At 32.8% G+C, this 27,433-nt stretch overlaps 1 protein-coding gene across 2 annotated transcripts in view; it reads left to right on the top strand.

Annotated features, from left to right (window-relative positions):
- The window catches only part of LOC106460519 (PC4 and SFRS1-interacting protein-like), a 56,503-nt gene that overhangs the window by 4,349 nt on the left and 24,721 nt on the right, over window positions 1-27,433 (top strand). The window contains exons 2-7 of one of the 2 annotated variants that reach the window (XM_022387266.1): window positions 2,707-2,783; window positions 6,195-6,333; window positions 10,756-10,860; window positions 13,488-13,541; window positions 16,892-17,180; window positions 23,877-23,940. In XM_022387266.1, coding sequence (XP_022242974.1) covers window positions 2,707-2,783; window positions 6,195-6,333; window positions 10,756-10,860; window positions 13,488-13,541; window positions 16,892-17,180; window positions 23,877-23,940 — 728 coding nt within the window. Of the gene's footprint in view, window positions 1-2,706; window positions 2,784-6,194; window positions 6,334-10,752; window positions 10,861-13,487; window positions 13,542-16,891; window positions 17,181-23,876; window positions 23,941-27,433 lie in introns of both variants that reach the window. The other variant, XM_013920235.2, reaches the window with a different exon arrangement.

The raw sequence follows: 27,433 nt of genomic DNA, 5'->3' as shown, positions 1-27,433 counted from the left end.
GTGTAGAAATATTTGCCTATTTCTCTGTTAGTTATAAAAGTGTACTATTGTTTGCTTGATTTCTCTTTTAGTTATGAAGGTGTAGAATTATTTGCCTGATTTCTCTGTTAGTTATAAAAGTGTAGAATTGTTTTTCTGATTTCTCTTTTAGTTATGAAGGTGTAGAAGTGTTTGCATGATTTCTCTGTTAGTTATAAAAGTGTAGAATTGTTTTTCTGATTTTTCTGTTAGTTATATAGTTGTAGGATTGTTTACCTAATTTCTCTGTTAGTTATAAAGGTGTAGAATTGTTTGCCTGATTTTTCTGTTAGTTATAAAGGTGTAGAATTGTTTGCGTAATTTATCTGTTAATTATAAAGGTATAGACTTGTTTGCCTGATAATATGTTCCATTAGTTTGATTTCAGAGTTATTGACTGTAGAAATCTAATAACAAGCATCATTTGGTCCTTCAACATCATCCTTTATCATTGCATCACATATATTAAGTCATGCAAGATATGTATTTTTTACTTGACAACATATTTGTGCAATTTAGCCAACATGTTTTCCAACAAATATAAGGAATATCAAAGGAAGGTAACTTCAGCTGATAAGTTGCAGATTTATATTTATTTGAACATGAATTTTCATGCATAACAACTCTTAATAAGAAAGGCTATATTAAAACTTTACACTTGTAGATATATTGATGATACTTAATTAATAAGGTTTTCTTGGCACAGCCAACCAAGTGTGTGTGTACAAGAATTCACAAGAAATAAGCTTTTTACCAAAAACAAAGTACATTTTCTAACTCGGCATCATTAATAAAACATTCGAATTCAAAGATTTCAATAAAATGAACACTTTTCACTTTGAAGTTATAAACTTTATATTTACAAATACAAATATCCCAAAAAATGTTATGTTACAACGTTTATTACTCACAACTTATCAGGGATAGTAGATATTGTTGAGTATTACAATATTTCACAAACAGAGTTCATAAAATCACACATATTTTCCACAATTGAGATTTCTCTACTGTATTTTGAACACCAAATTCATTCAATTTTGAAGGAAATTCAACAGTTTTCTTGATAGGGCTGGGTGATAAGTGGTATTTGTTAATCAATTAATTGATGGCCCCATTAATCGATTAGTACAGTGTTCCTTAAACAATCATAGAAAAAGCCCTTCCTCTAGTCAGCAGTTCAAGTGGGAAGAAAGAAAAATAAAACAAGTGGCAGCATGTGCTGCTAGACAGTTACCCTCTCTCCCGTCAGCAGTTCAGAATTAGTGAAATTGGTATGTAGCTTAGTAGCTTTTCCATAACAAAGACATGGAGAGCAAGTTTGGTGGCATGGGAATTGAACCTGAGACTCAAACAATGAGCCACTGTTTTCCCCATGAGTCACCAAAGCTGAACAAATTTGAAGTAAACAAAACATTATAAGGCTAAAATTAGGCAGTACACAGATAGCTCATTATGTGGATTTGTGCTTAACAACAAACAAACACAGTAGCAATATTTCAATTTCTTGGATAGTAATAGTCAAAAATCACAATAATCAGAAATTCAAATTTCTGTTAATTGATTATCTTCATGATAATCAATTTAATCGTAATTTTGATTAATAAGTTGTTGTAAAAATTGAAAACAGTAATAATCAGAAACATCAAATTTGATAAGTTGGTTATTTTCATGGCAGTAAATATAACTGGAATTTTGATTAATTGATTGGTTTGAATAATAAAAATGATAAAAATTTTGATTAATTGATATAATAATAATATCATTTAATTGATTAGTTTACACTTGTGTACTTTTATTAGGTTACTTTAGGATTATGTGATCAACATACTAGATTATTATAGTAGAGGTCTTTCTTCTTTGTACAAATATTGAAAATTTATTTACAGTGCTCATCAGCAAACTTTTAAAAAGTTGACACATATCATAAAATTCATACAAGTTTGATTATAAAGCAGTTTTTCATGTATTATATAGATTTAAATTTGATTAGCATAACAGGGGAAAATTGAAATAAAAAACTGTGATTAAAAGTTTTTATTATTTTGAATGATAGTGTGTAATTATTATGTTACTAAAAGAATAATATAAAAGCTGTTTTGAATGTTTAATAATTTCTTGCTGATCAATAACTAGTTAACATGATTACTGAATAGTTTTGTTTTCTTCATCTATTTGACTTTCATGAATTAGTTGTTGTTTTTTCTTCCTTGTTGGAAATAAAGTATTTATAGGAAAGTACACGTATTTATGCTTGCTTTCTCAGAACCCCTTTCTGTTTATCGAGCTAGAGCTAAGTAATTAATAGAATTTGCTAATCAGTTTATTATCAGGCTTAATAATTCATTTCATTCAACTAAATGTTTATTAATGCACTGAATAATTAATAACATAGTTTAAAAATAAGGCATTAAGATTTAAATTCTGCTGTAGGTATTCAGTTGAATTTCCAGTGTTAACAGATATGATATTCAGTTTGGAGAATCAATGTGTTGGATATATACTTATGTAAATATTGAACTTGATTAACGACTTATACAAGTTAGGATGAGTTGTTTTTTGTAGAAGAATTAAATGAAGCATCGCATACTGCCATATTTTTCATAACTTGGTTTTAAATACGTATATATGTAATCAAACAAAACATGATTTTTATTACATACTTTTAAGTTACATTTTGTTTTATTTTAGGTTGAGGAATACTCACCACTAGGAAAGAAGATACCCACAAAAAGATATCCTATTCTTTTTTTTGGAACTTATGAAGTGTGAGTAGTCTCTGCAATTTACTTGTAGTTTTTTGTTTTTTTTTATGATGGAGGACTTTGTAAGTGATATGTGTACTGGAGTGTATAAACTGTTTGAAATCTAGTTTAATGTTTTACTCCATAGATGTTCAGCATGATTTAGTACTAGGGCTTGTATTTTTGTCATTTTAACTCATCTCAACTCATCACCTTAATCATTTCTACTTATACTACTTCTCTTAAATCAATTCCTTTACCATTTAAACTAGCAAAACTAAAACCATGGCACAAACCTGCTGAAGTAATTAACTCTTACCATACAGGGTCAATCAATGTGATTGATCTCTTAACCACAAATTAACCATCAGAATGATAACTTTTAATGTTTTCTGTAAATATTTGTCTATGAATATATGGAGTCAAAGTGTGTGTGTGTGCAAAGGGATTTTCATATTAAGATTAAGTATACTTTTCTTCATCTGAAAATTTTCAAGTTTCATTTGTGTAACCTATAAAACCTCTTAAGTAAATATTAGATGTTTTTTTCCATATATGATATATTTCTTTTCCTCACAAAAAACTTTCTTGATTAGTACTGCCCTCTATTGTTGCAAATTTGTTTGCTCGTCACTAGCCTTGTAACCCTCACTACCTTCTGCAGAATGATCCTGCAGCAACTCTCCACCAATAGAAATGCGACCCTATCCCTATCATAGCTAGTGTCCTCTGTAATAATGCACCTGTTAATCACTTCTCGATTGGCAGCCTTACTATTAAGACATGTTTGTTTTTGCTTATGAATTTCAGAATATTTGAATTTAATGCAAATTTTTTCTAGATAATTGCTTTTAGACACCTTTTGTTTGAGTTTCAGATAGTTACTACTACCACTGCTGTTCCTACTCCAGCAGGACTACTGACCACGTACATTTTCAGGGTCGATCCCACAGTTATTGGCTGATGATGTGACTAATATGATCCATAGAGAATTGTCTAATTTCATGCAGCATTCACCACCATCTGAGGAGTATCCTATCATACCAGCATTTGGTGTGTCTGACAGAATTTGGACAGCATTTTTCCCCTCCTGATTATGCTTCTCAATTGCGTGTTTTATCGGGAACACACGATTGCTTCCTTCTCCTTTTGTTCACTTGATTAATCAGGCTTGTTTGATTTTGTCTGTGGCTCTTGTTTCCTATGATTCTACCCTTACCCTCGTGGGTATGAAACTTTGGGTCAGTATCTGGTTTTTCCACTTTCGTTGGATATTGGGGTTCATTCTAGTCTTTTATGGGGAACAGTTGAGAGTGGGGATCAGTATGCCTTGTTTCCCATGTACATTGGTTAATAATGCTTTTGCATTTCATCATGCCAACTACTCCTATTTAGACTCACAACGTTTGGAAACTCTTATTTCTTTGTGGGGTTTTGACCCTAATACTTTCGGTTTCCTTTTCCAACCTCAATTTTTCCGGTCTTCATCTTATGTCTATTACTCTCCATGCCTTATCTTCCCTTCAACTTTTAGTGAAAGCTATTCACCAGCTTCCTAAGGAATTTTCTGATAAATCTCATAGTCTTCCATTTGCTACCATGGCACACCTCTCCTCAGATGTGGGTGATATGTTGTTGGAATACTCTGTTATCCAGGGTTTGCTTACCCGCTTCTTCCTTGCATCGTTTGTGCATGGCACTATTTTTCTGGGAAGAGATATTTGGGGGTCTACCCAACAATTTGGAGTTCAGAGTTGAATCTGCCCATCTACACCACTCTATAACCTCATTGGCTTCTCTTTTGTCCCAAACTCCTGTTCCTGTCTCAGTGGCATGCCCCTTCTAACCTTTTGCCAGTCCTGAGTTCTCGTCCATCAGCTTGGTGCAAATGTTGGGCTGCCCATCCTCATGTTTGGGGCATTCAGCGTCGGTGACTTGGTTCTCGAGTTGGGGCCAGTGGGGGCCAGACTGCTCCCACATTTGGAGGTCTTTTACTGTCAATACATGGATTTTGAAGGTTATTTTCTGTCATCCCCACCATTGTCTCCCCATCCAATTTCATTCCCCATCCATAGGATCCTGTTTCATGCCAGCATTTTTCGGAGGTAGTTCTGGATTTACTTTGCAAGGGTGCCATTAAATGAGGAGATCCTTCACATCCAGAATTTTATTCTTGTCTCTTTGTCTTTCTCAAAATGATGGGAGACTGGTGCCCAGTGATTGATTTATTATATCTGAATCACTTCCTTGTTATTCCCAAGTTCACTATGGAGTCATACTTAACTATCTGTTGGGTTTTCATTCCAGGTCTGTGGATGACAAAGGTTGATGTGTCAGAGGCTTATCTTCATATTCCAATCTCCCAGGCATACCAAAATTTCCATCATTTTAACTATTATGGGTGTGTTTTTCAGTTTCAAGCACTTCTGTTTGGACTAGCCATGGCTCTCTATGTGTCTTGCCAAGTTGTCCAGTCATTTGCTTGGCTGCTTCATTCTTGAGGCTTTCATTTCCACCAGTAGATGGATAACTGGTTACTGCTGGCATCCTCACAGACTGACTCTGTTCTCCATACTCAGTTTCTTCTTTGGTAAGCTGCCAGGGTTGGTTGGCTCATCAAGGTGGAGAAGACATTTCTCACACCTACCCAGTTTCTGGTTCATCTTGGTGTGTTTTTCAGTTCACTTGTCAGTCGGGCCCAGCCTCCACTTTGATTGAGAGATACGTAAAGTCTTGTTTGCAAGGTCTCCTCCTCACCTTCTCCTTCCACTCAAGAGGTTCTATCTCTTTTGAGGATGTGGGCCTCTCTTGAGGCCTTGGAGGCTCCTCTTACCCTTACCTCTCCATTGCTTTGCCTGCTGGATAGATTGGACCAATACTACCATGGAGGTTCCTCTTACTCTGCCTCGTCTGGACTGTCACCTTTTTTCTGATGCTTCTCTTTCCGGTTGGGGAACATATCTTGACGGTCGGGAAATTTTAGGGCAATTGAACACATAGATTGACCATATGCTCATTAGAAAATCATACTTGTTGCATGTTAGTGACCAATTGTCCTTTTTAAATCAAGACAATAATGTTTTTCAAATTTCTGTCCCACTTCTCATCAAGTGTTTAATTGGAACAATTTTGTCCCTTTTTTTTCAATTTCATTGTCCCCCCATTCCATCTTTTAAGTTTATTTTCAAACAGAATAGGAGGAATTTGAAAATATTCTTTCAATTAAATGGGTTGCTAAGCATGAACAGTATTCTTAACAATTCTTAAAGATAGCCAAAAAAATACATCTTTCCATTTCCAGTTTTTAAAAAAATGTTGCAATCAGTGAGACCTCCTCCAAGCACAGATTCATACTTTGGATGCTCTGTATGTATGCTCCATGACATTTACACTTATTTCTTGTTTATACAAAAGTTTTTGGTATTTATTTTCTAGGGCAAACCTTACCTCTAAGGACCTTTATTCTTACCACAAGTTTAAAGAAAAATATGGCCAGCCACAGAAACGTAAATATTTTAATGAAGGGTTGTGGGAAATTGAAAATAATCCAAAGGTTGTCCCTCCAACACCATTGGTAAGTTGACATTGTTTTCTTATGTATTATTAAGCATTAGTAATTAATAAACTCATGAAAATTTACAAATTAACTACCATTCAAATCAAAGTAAACAATTATTGTTCTATTCCTCACGCTAAAACCTTCATGATATTTGAGTCAACTTTATAAGAAATGCTACATTTAGTGTTTGCTCTATTCTTCACAGCCTCCTGTCTTAACTGTTTTTTAATGTTTTTGATAATAATATAACTTAATCTTTTCATACTTTTCTGCCATTAGAAACATAGTTCATTAATGTAAAACAGTACCTGTAAAAGTTATCTGGATTCTATATCAGATGATTATAAGCATGATGTCATCATTATTATCTATCTTTGGAATAAATGTTTCACTTTTGTTTTACATGTAACATGCTCAAGGACTTAGATGTATTTTAAGTATTTCCAGTCATTTTTATGGAAAAAAATCATCTAAAAAAACTATTAATACATATATACATAATAATTATGAAACTATATAAAAAAGAGAAATGAAAATTTTTCTCAGTTGAACTTTTCAGTATGTAATTGCCAATGGCCTTTCTCACAATAATTTCTTCATAAGCACATATCTTGTATTCTTCAAATTAGTTGTCATTATCAAGTGATTGTGTACATTATGTCTTAAATATAAATATTATAAACTAATATATTAATTTTAATAGTTAAAGTATTATTCATAAAAATATCTAGATGGAATAATTCAAACCTATTTTATAGCTTGCATGTGATTAAATTTTGTTTTCAGTGTAAATTGCTTATCCAGATTCCTTCATAAAGGATGTGTATATGTAATTTACTTATGTAGTGAGAGTCCTTTAAGTTTACTTTCATAATTTTTGAGCATAGTAGTTAAAACCACCAGCAACTGAATAGTCAAGATTGAAATATCTAGTTAGCTCTGAATTAATTTTTGAGCATAGTAGTTAAAACCACCAGCAACTGAATAGTCAAGATTGAAATATCTAGTTAGCTCTGAATTAAATGCTTATTTAACCAGTCATTGATTTTGAGTTCTTCCTTTTCACTAATCAGTTACACTGGTTTATTTTCATGCTTCAAGCCACGAAGTGTAAAGTTAATAATTGACAAACAAGAATTGATGGTCATAACATATTTAGGTGTCAAACAATAATGAAAAAAATGCTGCATGTTTCCAAGACATTACACTATGTGCATATAGGAATATTTACATTGATGTAAGATGCATACATATATATGCGGTCTAATTCTAAGTATAGTCTGCAATATATCTTAATTAACATAGAAAATTATAAAGTTAAACTTTTCTAAATGGATTAATTTTCATTATTTCAAAGTGTTTTTTTAAGATGATCACTGAAATTACAAATCATTATAGACAACAAGTGACTAAGTCATAACAATGAAATTTTGAAATTGTTGTTACATTTTGAAATCTCTTAGACTGTGAGTTATTATAGACATAATTCACCATAACACAAGCCTTAATTAATTGTTGCACATGCTTTTACTCTTTGAATTTTTTTTATATTTATAAGTGTTATTATTATTTCTTTTTCTTGTGAGGACAAATATACCATTTCTATATTTTGTAATGTAAAATTTGTCAACTTCCCATGAATGATCTTATAATGAATCTGTTTAGTTTAGAAGTGTACTTTATTTAGCATCTTTAAGTTAAAAGATATGTATAGTTCTTATGATGAATAATTTATTTAGCAGCATTAATTAAAATGTAAACACCTTGGATAAATTTAATAAACAAAAATTATTTCAAAACACATCAACTAAAGCATTAACTGATCTTTCAATTGACTGGTAAGATATTAAAATATTGGATACTGAACAAAATATAGTACATGTAGTTTCTAAAAGGGTGGTCTGTTGCTGCTAAATTAAGTCCATATTTATAAATTAGGGATATAGATGAACTTTATAGATTATAAAGTATTTACTTCAGTGTAGAATAATTATAGTGGTTTGAGCAGCAACTTAGGGTTTCGTAGGAAAGTTACTAGCTGAAGTTCCTGTAGAGAAGAACAAAGAAATCTAATAGGAAGTTTAACCCTTCAACTGCAGTTGCCATCATATGATGTTAGCATAGGCAACTGCAGTTGACATCATATGATGCAAGCATTTTGTGTTGTGTGCAACATTTTGAATAGCCCGCCACAAAAAATTGCGAATCTTTGCGTATTGGGTGGTAGGCAGATTTACACAAGCTGCAAATGAAGGACTAAAAGACATAAGAACAAACCGCAGATAATTTTTTGGAATATATTATACAAAGAAAGTTCTCATCAGATGCTTCTTAAGAATAGCTTTGGTGAGGAATTTTCAGTTGTTTCTGATTAGGCAAAAAACTTGTTTGAAACTTATGGTTTCGTCAGACATACTCAAAATTTTGTTGGACATTGATCAATGTCTGACTGTTACTTGCAGCCCTGATAAAGTGAATAAAGAAATCAACACATGTTGCAAACAGTTAGATTTTGCTAATATTTTTGAGGAATTAATTAAAGTATTTTGCAGAACTGCTGCTTTTTTCTCTGAGTCCCTGTGTTACAATATAGCATTTATTAGGAAAAAAAGAATAATCAAAAATACATTAACATCAGTCTATTAATAATTGTGTGCTTAGAAGTTACATTATTTAAGACATTTTAATTACTGTAATAAATAAAAAAATAAAACATGGATTTCAGTAATCTGAACTTTCTAGAAAATTGCATTGATGATTTTTTCACTTTAGTTTCGTTAAACCCATATTATAAGAACCAGCTGGAACCCTGGTCTTGTACAGTTTAGTGTTATTAGTCTATTAGCTTATGTACTTAAAGTTAGGCTTTACAAGTGCATGAAAGACTTAAGGAAATCTTGGTTAATACATCTATGTACTTCGTAGTTATTAGTATAACGAGATATAACATTTAAGCAGAGAGATGCTATATGTAGGTTTTGTCAAGTAAAACTTATAGCTTTACTTAATATGATCCAATTAACAAAGACTATGAGAAATGTAACTGGACAAAGATTTTGCATTATGTATTTCTTGTTTTATTCTTTTATTTGAACTGGATATTGTGTTATCTATAGCACTTAGGACTACCAACAATTTGATGCCATAATTGAGGCTTTATAATTGGTCTTTTTGATGACTAAATGAATTGGTGAGATTAAAAGGATAAATACAAAAGCTCAACATCTAAATGTGAAATGAAAAGTCAGCATGTAATATGACCTTGTGAAATTAAGACACAGATGAAGTGTAGGCTTAAATAAACCAAGATTATTATGAAGTAAACTATATGCATTACACATTACATTGTATACATTCAAGGTCTGAAGGATATTGTTTGTGTAATTTTCCTGTTGCTCAGTTCATACAAGAACCACTAGTAATACAGGAAGCTTATCCTAGTAAAATATATCAGATGTACTTCAACATTTACTTTAACATATCTGAAAAATATAAATTCAGGTATTTTAATTAGCTTGTTTGCTCACTGCTAACTCAAAATAGCTGAACTGAAAAGTGTGTGTGTGTATATATATATATATAGTTAATGAAATGGAAACATCATGTAGCTAAGGATAAAAGCTGTAGGTATCCCTTTCCTTCTAAAATTAACTTTTTAGCAGTGAAGTGTTATTTAAAGTGCAACAGCAAGAAAGACTGAAGGAAATTGTGGTTAGTGCATCTCTGTACTCTGTAGTTATTTATATTTTGAGACATAGCATTGAAACAGAAAAAGGTTCTAGATGTAGGTTTTATGAAGTACCTATATATGCCTGTAAATGACAAATATATTAGAGCATGTGTATTAATCCTATAAGAATGAAGTTGGTCAATTTGACCCACCTTGGAACTATGCATACTGTAACTTTGATTTACTCTGTGTAACTTTATGAAATTTGGCAAGCTTTTAATAAACATTACTTGTACTTTATAAATTAGTGACTGCATGAAGATTATAGGGTCTGTTCAAACTAAATTTAACCAAAAGAGTAAACTTTTCTCTGTAATACCCAAAATATCACAACATTTTCTCACCAGTAGGGTTATGATGCTGAAACTAGTTACTGTAATTAATAATATGTCATCTGTTGTTGATTATAATATGTACCAGATACATAGGAAGAGGAATGATTAACAACTTACATTTTTTCTTTATCCTGTCCAGACATTTGATTTTTTATTTTTGGTTTTGTCTCATTTTCATGTTTTTTAAAACATTTTTAATAAGAAACATAATTTTAATTAAACATGGCATAAAGAAGAATAGAATTATATTGTATGGTGAAATTACCACCCCTATAAGTTTATATGTTCAAGATTAATTTTTTTGTTCTTATTGTTACGTCTAAATTTATTAAAGATACTGCTCTGAAAAGATCTTCCTGATTTCTTCAGCAGGATGAAGGTCTAGATGATGCATGTGATGATCATGATGGTAGTGAAACTGAGAAGTCAGAAAGTGGTGATGAAAGTAAATTAGGTGTTGATGAAGACAAATTAAAGGTTGGTGTATTTCTGAATCGTGGACTATTATTAAGTTTAAACTATGCAAATTTTTTAATTAAACAAAAATGAATTCTTGCAACAGAATCACAAGACTGTGAACCTATGGCTCATCACAGTTCTAAATGTACTTTGGATGTAAAATTATGCTAAGATTAGCCTAATTGTTCTTAAAGATTTTGTTTCCAAGAATTGTTTTTTAACTTATAGCCATACTTTTACATTATGAGTTCACTTAAGCTTCATATGTTTGGTTATAAGGTGGCATTGTCTTCATATGTAACCATTATCAAAAGTGACGTATTTCAAAAATCAGTGTATTTATACATCTACTGTATTAGAAAAGCAGTTTGTATTATAAAAGGAAATTAATTAATCTTGGCAAATAAAAGATGAACATGAAAAATCATAGACACCTACAGACAATTGCAGATACACAGCAGCATTTCTGTTGACCCGTAAATACCAGTCAGAAACTGGTTTGAAAGTTAGCTAATCAGCAGATATGGAAGTTGCCAGTCAGAGACTGTTTCAGAAGCAAGTTGACTAGCAGAGATAGAAGCTGCCAGTCAGAAACTGTTTCAAAAGCAAGTTGACCAGCAGAGATGGAAGCTTCCAGTCAGAGACTGTTTCAGAAGCAAATTGACCAGCAGAGATGGAAGCTGCCAGTCAGTCTGATTAGATACAAAACCTTTGTGAGGGGCAGCTCTTTTAGAGCATACATATTAACCCTGTAAGAATGAAATTGGTCAATTTGACCATCCCTATAACTGTGAAACTATACGTACTATAACTCTGAATTTATTACATGTAGCTTTCTGAAAATTGAGAAGTTTGTTAATAATGAATTTCTACAAGATTTGTCCATATATTTCTGAAATCTATACTGAGTAAGTCTGAGTGAATGGGGATTTTCATTCTAAGACTAAAAATACTTCTTTTTCATCTTATAGTTTTCATATTTCATTTTCATAACCACTAGAACTTCCTAAATGAATATCAAAAGCTTATTTTTGGTAAAACTGTATATTTTATCTTTTACTTTCTTTTACCCAGTTGAGAAATCATGAAATGAAATGAAAAGTTGAAAATATGAAATAAAATGAATAATACCACTTTTTCTATGTACTTACTGCAGTATCAAACAGAAAGTTCCAAGTTACTTATCTTAACAATATCAACCTTTTCATACGTATTTTCATTTTACAGTTTTATTGCTGCACATTGTACCAAACTGAGGAGTTATTCACACATCAGAAGCACTTAATTACAGTGGAATCTATTAGTTTTTGGCACTAGTTATATAAACAAACATGAAATTGGTTAGTTTGAGCTAATTTGTGTTAGGCTAAGCTGAGAAGTTTATAATTTGTACATTTTAGTTTCTTATATTGAAAAATATATAACAATAAATAAAACATATAAATAAAAAACATATATTTGTAGAACTCACTACATACTTTAGCTGTTTACTTTCTAGTAAATGCTTTTTTCTAACTCTCCTTGAACCTCACAAATTTGTGTGTCCAAAACAAAAATTCACATGATATTTGAATATGCATTTTGGAACACAAAAAATATTTCAGTCACTACCAAAACTACTATAATACATTTGCTTTCTAAGTAAACTAAAAATAGGTAAAATAAATAAGTTACAGAGCAAAATGTGAATGTTAAAATATATATTTCAATAATATATGAAAACAAATCATTATAGACAATTTTTTATAGTTTTATGCTCAATTAAAAATAGTACTGCTATGTTAAAGGATTTTTTCCATGGATAATTTTTCTTTCTATAAATACGTATATGTTTATCAGTTTATTAAGAGTTAAGAGTGAACAAGTGTTAGGCAATAACCATCTTGTTTTGTGTGCTGACTGGTATAATAATTAGTAATTGGTCACTTTGATGACCAGTGGTTTCTTCTAGCAGAAAAACAGCAATACATGATTTGCCAACTTAGGAATAATGAGGAGTCGAAAATCAAATGTAGATTTAAATAATTTTTAATGAGAGCTTACAACAAGTTTAAATGTTTGGAAATTGAAGATAATGTTATTTTTGAGAATATTTCACTTTATTTTTATACTTCATGGTAAAAAAAATGTTTTTCTAAATACATTATACATCTCATGCCAGTGATTTAAAATACTGTTTTAAGAATGATGTGTTTGACTGTTATACATATATTTATATATATATATATATATATATATAAATAGGGTTAGTGAGCCATGATTTACATATGCTTACATAACAGTGTGACATTAAAAGATTGAGCTGTACATGATATTGGTTGATGATGTTTTGTTCTTAATGTTGAAAAACAGGCTTAGTTAAGTATTAATTTAGGTAGAAAGATTTTACTTGAAGAAGCTTCTTTAAATGTCTTCTGTGAGAAAAGACTGAACAGATTTGTTAGAATGTGTATTATTCTTATATAATAAAAAAAAAAGGTTTTTCCAAACATTCTATGCAGTATTTGCTGAACTCTGCACTATGTTGTAAGTACTAAATACCGAATATGGAGTTTTAAAAGGCATTGTTAACATATATAATATTCCTACTTTAATTTTAATGCCCTCATTACATATATTCTAAAGGAAACATATCTTGTTTGTAGGCTAAATCTTTGTCGGCAAATCGTAAAAGGAAGCTGGACCTAAAAGATAAAAAGGTAAATGTTAATTATTACATTACAGCATGATATGTTTTATGTGTGGTTATAATGATGAGAGAACTTTACAAGGAAATCCAGCAAAAATTATTTTGAAACTATTGAGGTTTTTAACCATTTCTAATGCAACAAAATTCTTTGCAGCAGCTTAGACTAAATAAGAATAAATTATTAATTAATGATTTTAAATTATATCTTATATTTGTCTGGTGTTTGATTTAGCAATTCTTAACTGATCTCTAATAAAGCTCTTCATTGTAGGCATTATTGCAGAATTTAGCTGCATCTTCCATATAGTTTTGAAAATAAATTTTATTTCAGAGCTATAGGCTTGGGAAAAAATATAATGTAATTTATTTCCCCTTTACAAGAGTTATGTCAAAAATGGCAAATTGAAATTTTACAATATGTTTTTTTGAATGCCATAAATTGAATTGAATCCTTATGTGTTTAATTACATAAATAAATCTTTGCTAGGCTCGTATGCTATGAAGTATTGCTTATGAAAATTTGCAAGCAGTTTTTTCGTCTACTTAGCTATTGTGAGCTGAGTTAGAAATTACTCCATAAATGTTTTATTGTTGTTCATTAGTGCTTATCAGTTTCTAAGTTGTTACTTATTCTGTAAAGGAATTTTCAGATCCATTTAGATTTATAGTATAATGTATTTTAAGAGTACTTGAACTAATGTAATTTATTATTTTGGCATTTAAAATACACTGTAAACATAAATCTAGTTTCATATATTGCATGGAAAATGTTAGTATTTTTGTGCAATTCTTTGAAAACATAGTTGTTTCTTCTTATTTTTGAAATCATAAAATCAGATATTTTAAATATTTAGTAAGTAGTTTATTGTAAGCTACAATCTATACATAACAAATCGTGAGGTCTGTGAAATGGCATTTCTTAAGTGGTCTTGGACTTGAAAGAATGGAATAAAATAACTTTATATAACTTGCACAATTAGTTAAAAGTAGAAAGTATTATTTAATACTTTCAACATATCTGTGCATTAAATTTTAAAAAATAAATATGAATGTAGTTGATGACTGTAGTTATTTCATTCTTGTTAAATGGTGTATAATATTATAGAATATTAGTAAAATCAAATTGTTCTTTTGTAATTTCCATTTAGTTCTAAAAGCAAAACAAATTATTTCTTTCTATTACCTTCATAGTTGGACTTGATTTAACTTGATAGTGAACAGGACAGGCTGCAGAGTAGAAGGTCCAAGATTTGAGCTTGCAATGAGCACTTTCAGATGTAGCTGTATTATAAAAGTGACAGTCTGTTCTGTTATTTCATTAATTAAAGCCATGAAGGATGACCAATGCTGGTTATCGATTCCTTTCCTTATGGTTATTAGCTCAAAATTAGGAATGACTATGCCCGAACCTAGAGTCTGTGACTTACTTGTTTGGCCCAAGTACCATATAATTTGCTGTTTACATTGAGAATACCAAATATCTACATGTTTTAAAATTCAAATACACATTAACCCTTAGCTATACATATGGATGTGGACTTCCAGGTTGTCAAAATACCCAAGAATCAATCAGATGTTACCTAAACGTGTTTAAATTTTTTGTTTTTTCTCTCTTCCATTTAAGGAAAAATGGAGTAAGTTGAATATTTTCCTTAGAGTAAAGTTATGTTAAACACATGACGTAAATCATGACATGACTCTCAGCAGCCCTGATTTACTGTAGTTGTGATCTCAGTTGCAACATTTCACATTTGTTGTGTTTATCCTAAACCATTTGTTCATTATTATTGTTGATACACTTTCACAAATCTTTTTCAAAATCAACAGTAACTTTTCAAAATAAAGTGCAGATAGCCCATGAAGCAGCTTTTCACAAAATTCAACAACAAACAACATAATTTTTAGCTGCTTTATGTGACATGTTTTTAGACTTATACTGTACGTTGGCAGGTATTGAGAGAAAGATACTATCAACAATGTTGATATTTTGATATTTGCATTGTATTATTTCAAAATATTTTATTACACTTTAAAGTTAAAGGTTAAAATTAATAGTGTTACAAGCATAAAACTCAAAAAGTAATCTTGGGAAGAAGGGGGAATAGCTTCTAGTGGTAATATTTGCTTGCTGAAATTTAAACGAATAGCTAACTTAGACTAGATTTTTATCAAAAGTTTACTTATAGCTCATAAGTGTAAATGTTAATAAGGATTGCAATGTGTGTGTAATTACATTTTTTTGTTAACTGTGAACATATGACCCAGACATCATATTGCCTTTTCTGGTTACAGTGGATTTTATTTACTCTTTTCAGTAGGCCAAATATTGTATCTGCTCTGATATAAGTTACTGGTTTCAAATCCCCAATCTGGTAATATTTTGTAATATACCTTTCAAAGTTGTACTGATTGATTAATGAAAAAAAAAAGAATTAAAACTTCAAGGTTTAGTTTATTAATGCTTTGTTTTTAATGGTACAGGAAAAAAAAAATTGTTTTTTCACATGTAGTAAACCTTGACATGAACATAAGCATTTAATATTACCTGGCAGCTTTTTCACACAAAAGTTTCAGCGAAGAAATAGGTGTACAGGGGCACAGTATTTCATATACGTCTGGTTTGAACTTTTTTGGTTACATTTGATGGATGATTAAATATTTGACTTCTGTATGTTGATATGCACAACATAATTTTTGGATTTTTATCATTAAACTATATGAGGTGCATATAATATAAAACTTTATGGAATTTGTTCTGTCAGCTGATCATAATGCAAAATTGGGGAGAAATCTGTGTGATTTTACTGAAGTTATTGTCAGATACAGCTGTTTATTAATCTATGTGATGTGTTAACATTCTTGGTATCTTATTAAAGCATGTGTACACGTATGCTGTATATTGAATTTCATTATAATTTGCATTTGATGCAAAGCTCGTAGTAAAGGTTATCTGTAACCATCCTTAACTTTGAACCACTCACAAAGGAAAGGAGTCAGTCAGTAGGATCCTACTGCCCACCATCCATGCTAAGGGGTTGATTGTTACTCTTATAAGGCACTTGTAGCTTAAAGTCCAAGGAATATTTTGTGGCATTGTACAAATTAAAAAACAGCTTGTTAGCTCTGAAATACAGAACTCTACCACAAGGCCAACCCATGCCCTATTTCCTTATGGTTTTGACAAATTTAAGTGAATTATACAAGCAAAATGAATCACTTCAGTTTTTGTTTTTATAATTTCTTTTGCTGTATGTTTCTAAAATTTAAACATTTAAATGAACTCTATAAAATCTAGTGAACTAGTTGAAAAAAAATGACCCAGCTAAGTTTGCATTTATAAGAATTTGTCTTTTTTCCTAGAAAAGTAAATATGAAAAAGAAGGTAGAAAGAAAAAAATGTCAAAGTCAGAGCCAGAACGAAGTAGAAGTGGCCGAATGATTAAAAGGAAGAAATTTAGTTCAGATAGTGAGTCAGAAGAGGAGGAGGAATGTGATGATGAAGAAGAACTAGACACTACAACAGACTCTGTTAATAGAAATGTACCAAATAAAGAAGTTTATGTTAAAAATGAAGAACCTCTCTCTCCTCAAGCTGAGAATAAAACAAAACAAATTAGGATGAAAGAGGGTCTTCCAGTGGACAGTCTAGGTAGGTCAGATAACCTAGTTTCTTTATAGATATACATATATTTTTATTATTTAACTGTATCATAGCCACAAAATTCAACTGAAACATGTATTAATCTTTTCTGTACTGGAGGGGTTTCAATGATAGCCCCTAATGTTATTCTTTTCATAGTGGAAATATTTAACCATATAACATGAAACTTAAAACAGACTTACTAAGTAATATCTACCTTGTAATTTGAGCTTAAAAAGTTCATATGATATGATTTTTTTTTTCTATAACTTTTTGTGTCATAAAATTTCCTGCCCCCCCCCCCCCAGTAGCTCAATGGTAAGCCTGAGTTTTATAATTCTAAAAATTGGGTTTTGATACCAGTGGTGGACATAGCACATATGGCCTATTGGGTAGCTCTGCATTTAACAACAAACAAACATGAAATTTCCAAAATATTGGAGTAAGGCGTTTTTGCAAAAAACAAAACACGAAAGATACATCCTCTCATTTTAGCATTTAATTTTTTGTTGTTGATTAGAATGTTTCAATTTATATATATAGTCAATTTTAACATGATTGATTTTCACTTTTGTTTAAAATCCTTCTGAATAATTCACTTGTAAAACCTGTGCTTCACACATCAATGAACATTTTATACTTATGATCTATTACCTGTTTGCAGCTAGAGCTGGGTGATTAACTTGATTAATCAGTGTAATATATTACCTATGAGCTTCAATTACATGTAAATAAATTGATTAATTAAAACTACAGTTAATTCGATTTATATTGTGAAAATAATCTACTAGCCAAAATTAGTTTTACAAGTATTACTGTTTTCAGTTATTCCAACTATCCAAGTAATTGAAATATTACTATTATGATTTCTCATTATTATTCTTAATTAATTCAAAATTGTTCAGCTTAATCATTTATTTAAGCCATTTGAAGCTTTGTACTGTTTGTTTTGGTTCGTGTTTTAGTGAACACTCCTGAAGAAGCTGTAAAGCGAAGCATTGAGTATATGATTAAATAAAAACAACATTTTGGTGTTAAAAGGTCATTTATTTCTGGTATTAACTAATTAAAGTTAGTGTTTCTGATTACCGCTATTTTAGATTATTCTAACTATTTAAGTCTCATGTGAGAATAATTCAGTAGTTGAATGTAAATGTTTAATGAGCTCAGTGATGAATCAGTTAGCAAGTTTTAAAAATTTACCAGCTGTAACTCGGATCCAGAAGGGGCTTCTGAGAAAGCCAGCATTGATACATGTACTTTATTTAAATACTATATTATGTACTAGCTGCTGTACAAGTCCCCTAGATGGAAGTTATGTAAATTTATGATTAATGAAAGGTTATCTTAGGATATGAAAAGTTGCTTCCCTTATTTGTAATTGTAAAAAATACAAAAATGCCCATAAAAAATGGCAAAACACAAAATTTGAAACTGCAAATTTACATGGACCCAACAAACTTTCATGCCACATTTGGTAAAGATCCATCAACAGAGGGTGAAATAGTGGTAAAAAAATGCCCATAAAAACCACCAAACGCAAAATGCAAAACTGAAAATTTGCATGTCTCTCCCCATGGACCCAACAAACCTTCATGACAAATTTAGATTATATTAATATTGGGACATTCAATTTTAGTGTCTGATATATTGTTTGTGTTCTAAAATGCATATTTGAAAGTTGTATGAATTTTTATTTGAACAACTAGCTTAATGACAAAGAATGAGTAGTAGCTCAGTTACAGTCATGAGTTCAAAGATCACACAGTTCATGCATTTTGTATGTGGTGTTCATAATAGATGGTCAATAGGCTTGTGCTGTAATTTATTGCCTTTGATGGAAGACAGTGGCCCAAAGTAAGTACAATAATGGCATAGAACTAAAAGAAGAAAGATGTGTAAAGATTAACAGTTGAAACTGTGCAGGTAAAAATGAAAATCTTGCAAAATGATTCTTCTGAAACAATACCTCACCTCGACACACAGAATAGCTTGATCCATCATGCATCTGTCTAAGAGACTTACATGCCACTAGTTTTGAGCTAATTCCTGCCTAACAATCAAGTGTTGAATGTGAACTGCACTATTATGTGATGACATTATCATGCAATGATAGCCCTCCTCCAATAGAAGGGTGACAAAACCTGTTTGTGCAATAACTCTCTTAAGCACTTGTGCTTGAAGTAACTTCATTCTTTTCCTCAGTTGACTTGAATGGATATATTTTTAAACTTATTCATCTATGTGAGATTTGAAATAGTTAACAAAATGTAAATTTTGTTCTAGTTTAACTGGTTTCTTTCATTACTAAAGAGAAAAAAAAATTCCTGCTTACCTATTATGAATGCTTAAGTGACTGTAGCATCTACTTCATCCTGTGATGGCAACAATGCTACTATCATAATACCTGTGGTTACGGGGAGCTCATTGTCAGTGGAAGATATGTCAGCCATTGTTCAATATATTGTGGGTTCCTTCATGCACACTAGGCCTCCTTCTCCCATCTATTTGGCTGACATTCCTTTTCCTCAGTTTGAATATGACCAGGATGACAATAATTTTGACTTGCCTTTCCCCACCAAGGTTTGATCTAGGTACTGCTTTATCTGTAGAAGAAAATCCTCAACTTTCTAATCTCTTACTAGACATGATTTCATAGATATGTTATTCTCTTTCTCCAGTGTCTTTTGATACTACAAGAAATCCTGTCCTTTGCCTGATATTATGGTTCATGCAGTCTCATTTCCTGAACAACTTTGTACCCGTATTCATGTGCCTCATCCTTCTCACCTACTTGACTTTTTTGTCCTTGCTTACACCATTTTTCATTTTCCTTCCCTGATTCCCAACCTTTGGAGTCAGTTTAATCTGCTTGGGGTGGATCTCTTAACTTCTATTTCACTTTCCAGTGCCCAGTTTTTAAACCTTCATCTCTTTCTTACCATTTTTCTACATTACCTTTCGTCCATTCATTTTATTTCTGAGTTAGTTCATCATGCTTTATGTTTTCTGGAGTGGTTTGCTCTCTTATTTTTTACCACTCTAGCTCGTACTACTTCTGCTCTATCCCTCCTTACTTGGTTGGGATGAGATGATCTCCTCTCTAATGTTTGCCTGCCATCTTTTTATCTCTGTATCTTCTTTGGGCTAAGGTTCTTTGCCAAGAGATCTTCAGATGTATTTCTGACACCCTGGAAATCCGGGCCAAATGGGGCCCAGCATCAGTCCTCATTATCTTCCTTGGTTTCTAGTCTCGCTTAACCTCGCCATTCCGTTCTTGTTCTGAGGCCTGCTCAAATCACATATTCTTCCCTTCCAATTCTTTCCCAACTCCTTCTTCTTCCATTCATTTTACTTTCTGATGTCATGGTCCTTGCTTGTCCTGTTAGTGACTATGCTGTTGGGTTTGGCCAAGTGGGCGCCCATCTGTCTCGCTTTATCAGCCTTTGGCTTCCATTTTTGTCTGAGAGATGGATTCTTCAAGTTCTTACACATGTCCAATTTCTTCACTTCTCTTCCTTTGTCTTGTTTCCTTTCCTTCTCCCTCCAACCCCATTGCTGGCTAATCAAATGTTCCAAATCTTTTCTTATGCCTACTCAGTATTTGATATATATGGACATGTTCTTCAACTCTCATTACAGTCAGATTCTGTATTCACCACTTCACCTGGAAGCAGTGGAATGTCTTCTCACCAAGATTTGTGATTCTTATTTACACCCTACACTCAAGGTTCTTTTGCTTTTCAGGACTCTGGCTTCTCTGTAACATTCCTTTAGGCTGTGCACACATGTGCCTCCTCCAATGACCGTTATGGAATCAACGCAACCTTTCTCTGGATCTGTTGACCTCAATTTTGAGCCTCCCTTCACCTCTTCTCATGGACCTGTTTGGTGGCTCAATTGTGCCAATAACACAGTGAACGTCCTCTTGCTGATTATCTGACCGGATGTCCATTTTTTTTACAAATGTTTCCCTTTCGGGCTGAAGTATGTCTGAGCAATGACATAACTTCAGCCATGTGGGCTCCAGAGGAACATTTAATGTACATCAGCATACTCAAACTTCTTACAGTTCATCGGGCATGCTCCCATTTCATCTCTTTTCTCGTGGATTGGTTGGTTGTGATTCACTCTGACAATAACATGGCTGTTTCTTATAGCATCCTTCAGGTGTACCTATTCTAGAACTTTTTGTTTCCATGCACTGAACCTGATATGTTGGGCTCATTCCTATTCTGTACATCTCATAACTTGTCATTTCCTATGGCTCTAAACCTGGTGGCAGATTACCTCTCTTGGCCAGATTTGATTCTACCCATAGAGTGATCTCTCCACACTCTGGTTTTTCATAGTTTTGCTCTCACTTGGGCATGCCCCTCATCAGTGCCTTTGCCACTTCTCTCAACACCAAACTTACACTATTCTGTCCCCAGTTCCTCATCCTTTGGTTGTCACTGTCTTATGCTCTCAGCCAGGACTAGTCTCATCTTTTTCTTTGTGCCTGTTCTCCTCTTTGTCTCTTCCCTTGTGACTTCACCTTAATATGTGACATATCTTGTCAGATCCTTTTGGTGGTGTCCCATTGGCCAGCACAACCCTGGTTTCCTCTGCCCTGTTCACCCTTAGTTGCTACAACCCCACACTTCTCTTTTTTTTTTTTTGTACACAAGGATGTTGTCCCTTCATCTTCACATGTGGTATTTATCTGGTCCATTGCCCACAGGAACAGATTCTCCAATTGTGTAGCCTTCTTCTTATCCCATTCATGTCATTCTTCAACCTTGTCTATCTCTCAACAGAAGTAATCTGCATTGGGTCTGGGATAATGGAAAGTGCTCAACCCATCTACCCTGGCTCTACCAATGCCCACTGTCAGGATGGAATGTTTCCACAAGACTTCTAGAGGTATCCTCGTGGTATTAAACTTACTCAACTGCCCAATCCAGATCATAACATTCCATGGATTAACATGGAAAAAGCTGTCATCGAGGAAGTGGCTATTCACTTTTTTGGCTCAGCTTGCTGGCTTTTCAAAATAGGGTTTCTTGGTTACCCATTGCAATGTCTTCAGTAAAAGATGTTTCAGGCAGGCATCCGATGAGAATCTGGGCATTGTCCGTAGTCTCCCTAGTGCAAATTTTCTCACCCTTCTTCAAGTGGAGAATGGGAAATCCTTGCTACTTACCAGTTCCTATCTGTTGAAGTGGTGGTCCTTGAAGAATTCCTCACTGATTGTGTACAGCACATTATGGTGGGAAATAGGGTGGTGGTGGCACTGTTTTTATAGTTTGGGCCATCCCTCAAACAGCTAGTGTGCTCTTCTCCTGCATTGAGACAAATTTGTTGCCGTTGTCTCTTGGTTCATTTGAGTGAAGATGGGATGCACCTTATGGTCTGATCATTCTTTAACTACACTACACTTTTTGGCTCACTGATCACTTGTGTACTAGTGTTCGGTTGGTCATGCAAAACTTCTGCCCATTCCTACAACACCCTTGCTCTTTTGCCTGTCTCGCTCCTCCTTCCAGGTGAAGAGTATACCTTGATTGAGATGAAATGTGGTCTCCAATGGGTGTGTCCATCTGGAGCTCCTACCATCGAGTGTCACATTCCATTGGCTATCTCTTTGGGCACTTTCTGAAAAGAGACCATCTAGGTTTAATGTTTGCACTGACCCCTCCACCATTTTAATGTGGAATTCTATCTACTCTTTGTGAAGAGGTAACGTATTGTCTCTGAAGTTTACATTTTTCTTACTTGAAAGTGTGTTTATGATAAATACTCGCCTCTCACACTTTACCACTCGTCCTCCCCACTTTCAGTGATTTTCTTCTTGCCTCATCTAAGAATGCAGTTATTTCAAGCTCAAATGCTTGGAGAGTTACTGCATAAAAAGATTGTATTGCCCTTTATTAATGGAGGACTATCATTATAGTTCATATTAAACACATGATTTCTATGTGGGACTTAGTTCAAGGCTAGTGGCATACAAAATTTCATAGGTAGGTGCATGAGGGATCAAGCTATTGTGTGTCTGAAGATGAGTATCTATTAACATTCTGTTCAACCATAAATAAATAATTTGTCAATTCATGCAGATTGACATGCACATGCATAACTAACCACTATCAGTTCTAAAATATAAATACATTGTTAGTTTGTAGAATGTTGATTTAAATACTAAAACTTTCTTTACTGTTAAAACTTGTGTAGTTTAGAATGATTGCACCAGTGATTGTTACATTGTTTTACAAATATTCTTCCTTACTGTAAAAGCTGTAACTTGTAATAAAATAATTTTTATTCTTATCTTGAAGATCACCTTTCATGCAGATTGACTCACTAAAGGCTTTTTGAATTTACGGACAAATCTTTATTCGAAATACTTTATCAGAAATTCACAAAAAACTTTCCATTTTGTGAAGATGCATTTAGTAAATTCAGGACCATAGTAAACCTTAATATGTATAACTTCACAGATACAGTTATCAGTCCAATAGACAGACATTGTGCATATAGAGTTAACAAGCCCAACGATTAATCACAAAACAAATTCCATTAATTGCCCAGCTCTTTTTACAGTGTAAAGTTGTATAGTAATTTTACTTGGGATTAACAATGGTTACTTTAAATTTTCTGATCCTCCATACTAGATAATATTGTTATATGCTACACTTAGACACTATACTTTTAAATCATTTGCAGTACACAATTTTGTAAAAGAGAAGAAAGAAGAACCTTCTGATACTGAAAGAAATGCACAAAAAAGGTATTTTTAAATAACTTTTTTACCTGATTTTATCTTTTTTTTTTGGAAGCAAATTTAATGTTAGAATTTAAAAAAAAAAATTTTGAAAGAAAATGAATTTATATTACTTGTTTTAAAGGGATAAATTAGAAACTACAAAGCCAGGTTTAGAAATCTAGAATTACTAAAACTTTTGTAACTTTTTGTATTTAAAAGCTTGATATGAGACATGAAAAAAATCATTCTGGTGGGATTTGTATGAAAAATATCAGAAAATGGGAAAATATGTGTGAATGCCTTTAAATCTAAGTTTGTGCACAAAATGCCAAAATGTTTTGTAAGTTGTTTTAATGGTTTAAAGTATCTTCAGATATCTTTTACCATTAAACACAAAGATTAATACTTTTTCTGTGCACAAATGTATTGAACTCAACCATTCTTTTTAGCAGTAAGAATATTGTTAATATATATATAATTAATAAGCTTTAAGGATTAGTAATAGAATGTTCGTATTAGAATATATCTAAGGTTCTTGCTTAGAAAAATAATTCTGAACTATATTTGAATATATTTTTTTGAGTTTCACAAACTGAACGTCTGAACATGGGCACTGCCAGACGAGAAGTGATAGTTAGGTAGAATAGCATAGAGGTGTCACATGGGTGTGTGGCACTTCTATTCGTGGAGGCATGATAGTCTGCATGCGAGAATCAGTTAAACCATGTGAATCAAGGTGTGCATGAGAATGAAAGGCTTGTGGCATGCAAAAAGATTTTTGCAAATAGAGAGCAGCACTGAACAAGAATAGCTATGTGTGTGAGCAGAAGTAAGGTACCTTGTGAGAAGTTAACAAAAACTATAAAATTTATATTTATTATAATTACAAAATAAACCATAAATAACTACTATGTACAATATATAGCAAGCAAAAAGCTTGAAGTTAATCTTCACCAATGTTATGATTCATCACAGAATAAACAAATCACTCTTCAAGGTTTTTTTTTAATCTTCATATTGATTTACTCTTATCGAGTTTACTAATTATTATCCAGTAGTACTAATTTGTAACTCATTCTTAAGTGGAATTATTTTACAAACTTTTTAATATTTTAATTTTTTTACTAATCTGTTTGGTTATTCATTTTGAATTATGAAGTTCAAGTTACCACTTTGGAGGTTATATCTTCTACCAGCACATTTACACAGGTTTCAGATGGGGGACCTTGACTATGGAATTATCTACAATTATTCTTTGCTAGATTGATCACTATTTGAACAAATCATTTCCTCCTGGTGTTTGGGATAATGTAGCATTTGACAGCCTTTTCCTCCACCTGACTTTGCAGTGTCTTCTCAAGTTCATACTGCGAGATCAACTAGATCTCATATGGCCTCTTTGGACATATTTTCACAGGTATATTCTGTTTTATCCTTTTCCTCAATTTTCTATAATCCTCTACCCTCCTTGTGGCATGATACTGCTTCCTCTCAGTATTTTGTGTTTCCCCCTTCTCCTGATATTGAGATTCACTCTAAGAATTTTCTATCTCAGTTATGTAAGGGTGCTATCATTCCTTGATTCTCTAGAATTAATTTTATCCTGTTCATTTATCCCATGCCCAATTTTTCTGCCTTCGTCTTATCCTCATGTCTATCCTATGGTACTTGTCCACGATCCACCTTGTCTCCAAGGTGATCCACCATGATCCAGAAAGATTTTTGGGGATGTTCACCCTACGTACATTCAAGTTGGCACGTTTGTCAACTTCAGCTCTTTCTATGCACATGTGGTCCCTCTCTTGTTGGGATCTTTTGGAAAGAGATGTGGTATTGTCCCAAGTTCATTTGCTATCTACTTATCTTAGGGGCTTAAGTTTGGCCACTTTTCTCCATAGGTCAGTATTTGGAGATCTACCAGCAACTTTGGAATCACTGAGACAACAGTTGACTCTTTCCTTGGTGGTTGATTGCTTGTCTCGAATCTTAGCCTCGACCATCCCCTGGGTTCTTAAGATTTTATCCGAGAAACTTGTTCATCAACTTTATCTCCCCTCCCCATTATCTCTGATATCCATTTTCTTTCTGTTCCCTCGGGATCCTACCACAAGCTGATGTCTACCCTTCTCCAGGTGGTTCTGGTATGGTTGATTTGAATAGGTCATAGCACGTTATAGTGACATCTTTATTGCTTCTATTTGTCTAGAGGTCGGGTTCCCAGTAAAATATATTTGTTATATCACTTCTGCTTACATGTGTCCTATTCACAGATCAGTGGTGGTATTGCTACCTCTGATCAAATGAACTTGAGGTGAAGATGGTATGATCCTCTTTCCTACCCCTGCATGGTTGTTGGTTCCCAGTAATTGAGTTTTGGATTATAGTTAACTTTTCGATGGTATGATCCGCAACCTACCCCCACATGGATGTTAGTTCTCCGTGATCGAGTTTTTGACACAGTTCGACTTGCTGTTTATGGTTCATCATGCTCTAGCCACTCTACACCATGGGGCACATCCCTTAATTTACCCACATTCCTTTCATTAGGGTGATTAAAATTATTATGTGTTGTGGTTCAGATCACTGTCCAACATGTGTTCTCTCCCATTGGGATGTGATCCTCACAATTTTCTACTCAGATCTGCCACACTTTTTCCACATCTGGGCAAAGAGTATACCTGGTACAGAAGTGATGCACTTTTCCACAAAAAATCCTCTTATTAGAGGGTTCCCTCTCTAGAGTGTCCTTCAGATACTTTCGAAGGATGCTTCTACTTTCTTCCTTGCACCAGTCTCTCCATCTATTCATTGTGGGATTCTAACTATGTATGTGAGTAGAAGTAAGGTACCTTGTTGGATTTATAATTTTCCTATACTGGAAATGTATTTCTGACAGGTACTTACTTCCGCTCACACTTTCCACCCTTCCTCCCCACTGTCAACTAGTGTTTAAGTTTCTGCCTAAACTCAAAGTGACAGTTAGGTAGATTAGCATAGGGTCACGTGGCTGTGTGGAGCTTTTATTGATGGAGGTTTGTTGCATGATAGTTTGCATGCAAGAATCAGTTAAATCATGTGAATTGAGGGGTGCATGGGAATGAAAGGCTTATGCAATGCCAAAAAAGTTTTGTAAATAGGGGGCAGCACTGAACAAGAATAGCTATGTATGTGAAAAGAAGTAAGTACCTGTCAGAAATACATTTTGAGTATAGAAGTATAACTTCTGAATATTTCAATTCATAAAATTCTACCAAGCTAAGTTCTAAAATTTAACAAATCCTCTTGTATGTACATGCAGAATTACTTACAGATATATAACTTTTCAAATGATTTAGTGATTAGCAGAAACAACTAATAAATTTTAAGTGTGTGAAGAATAATCAACACTTTTCTCTTTGGATAAGTACAAAAAATGTGATTGTTGATTGCTGAGTGAAATACATCATGTCACAATATTTCAGCATTTCTATAAAGTAGCTTATTAAATGTATACCTGAGTTTGAGATCATTAACATGA

Source organism: Limulus polyphemus, unplaced genomic scaffold (assembly GCF_000517525.1).
Source record: "Limulus polyphemus unplaced genomic scaffold, Limulus_polyphemus-2.1.2 Scaffold785, whole genome shotgun sequence".
Taxonomy (NCBI): Eukaryota; Metazoa; Arthropoda; class Merostomata; order Xiphosura; family Limulidae; genus Limulus; species Limulus polyphemus.
Note: the sequence above shows the minus strand (reverse complement) of the source record. Positions and strands in the feature narration are given on the sequence as shown.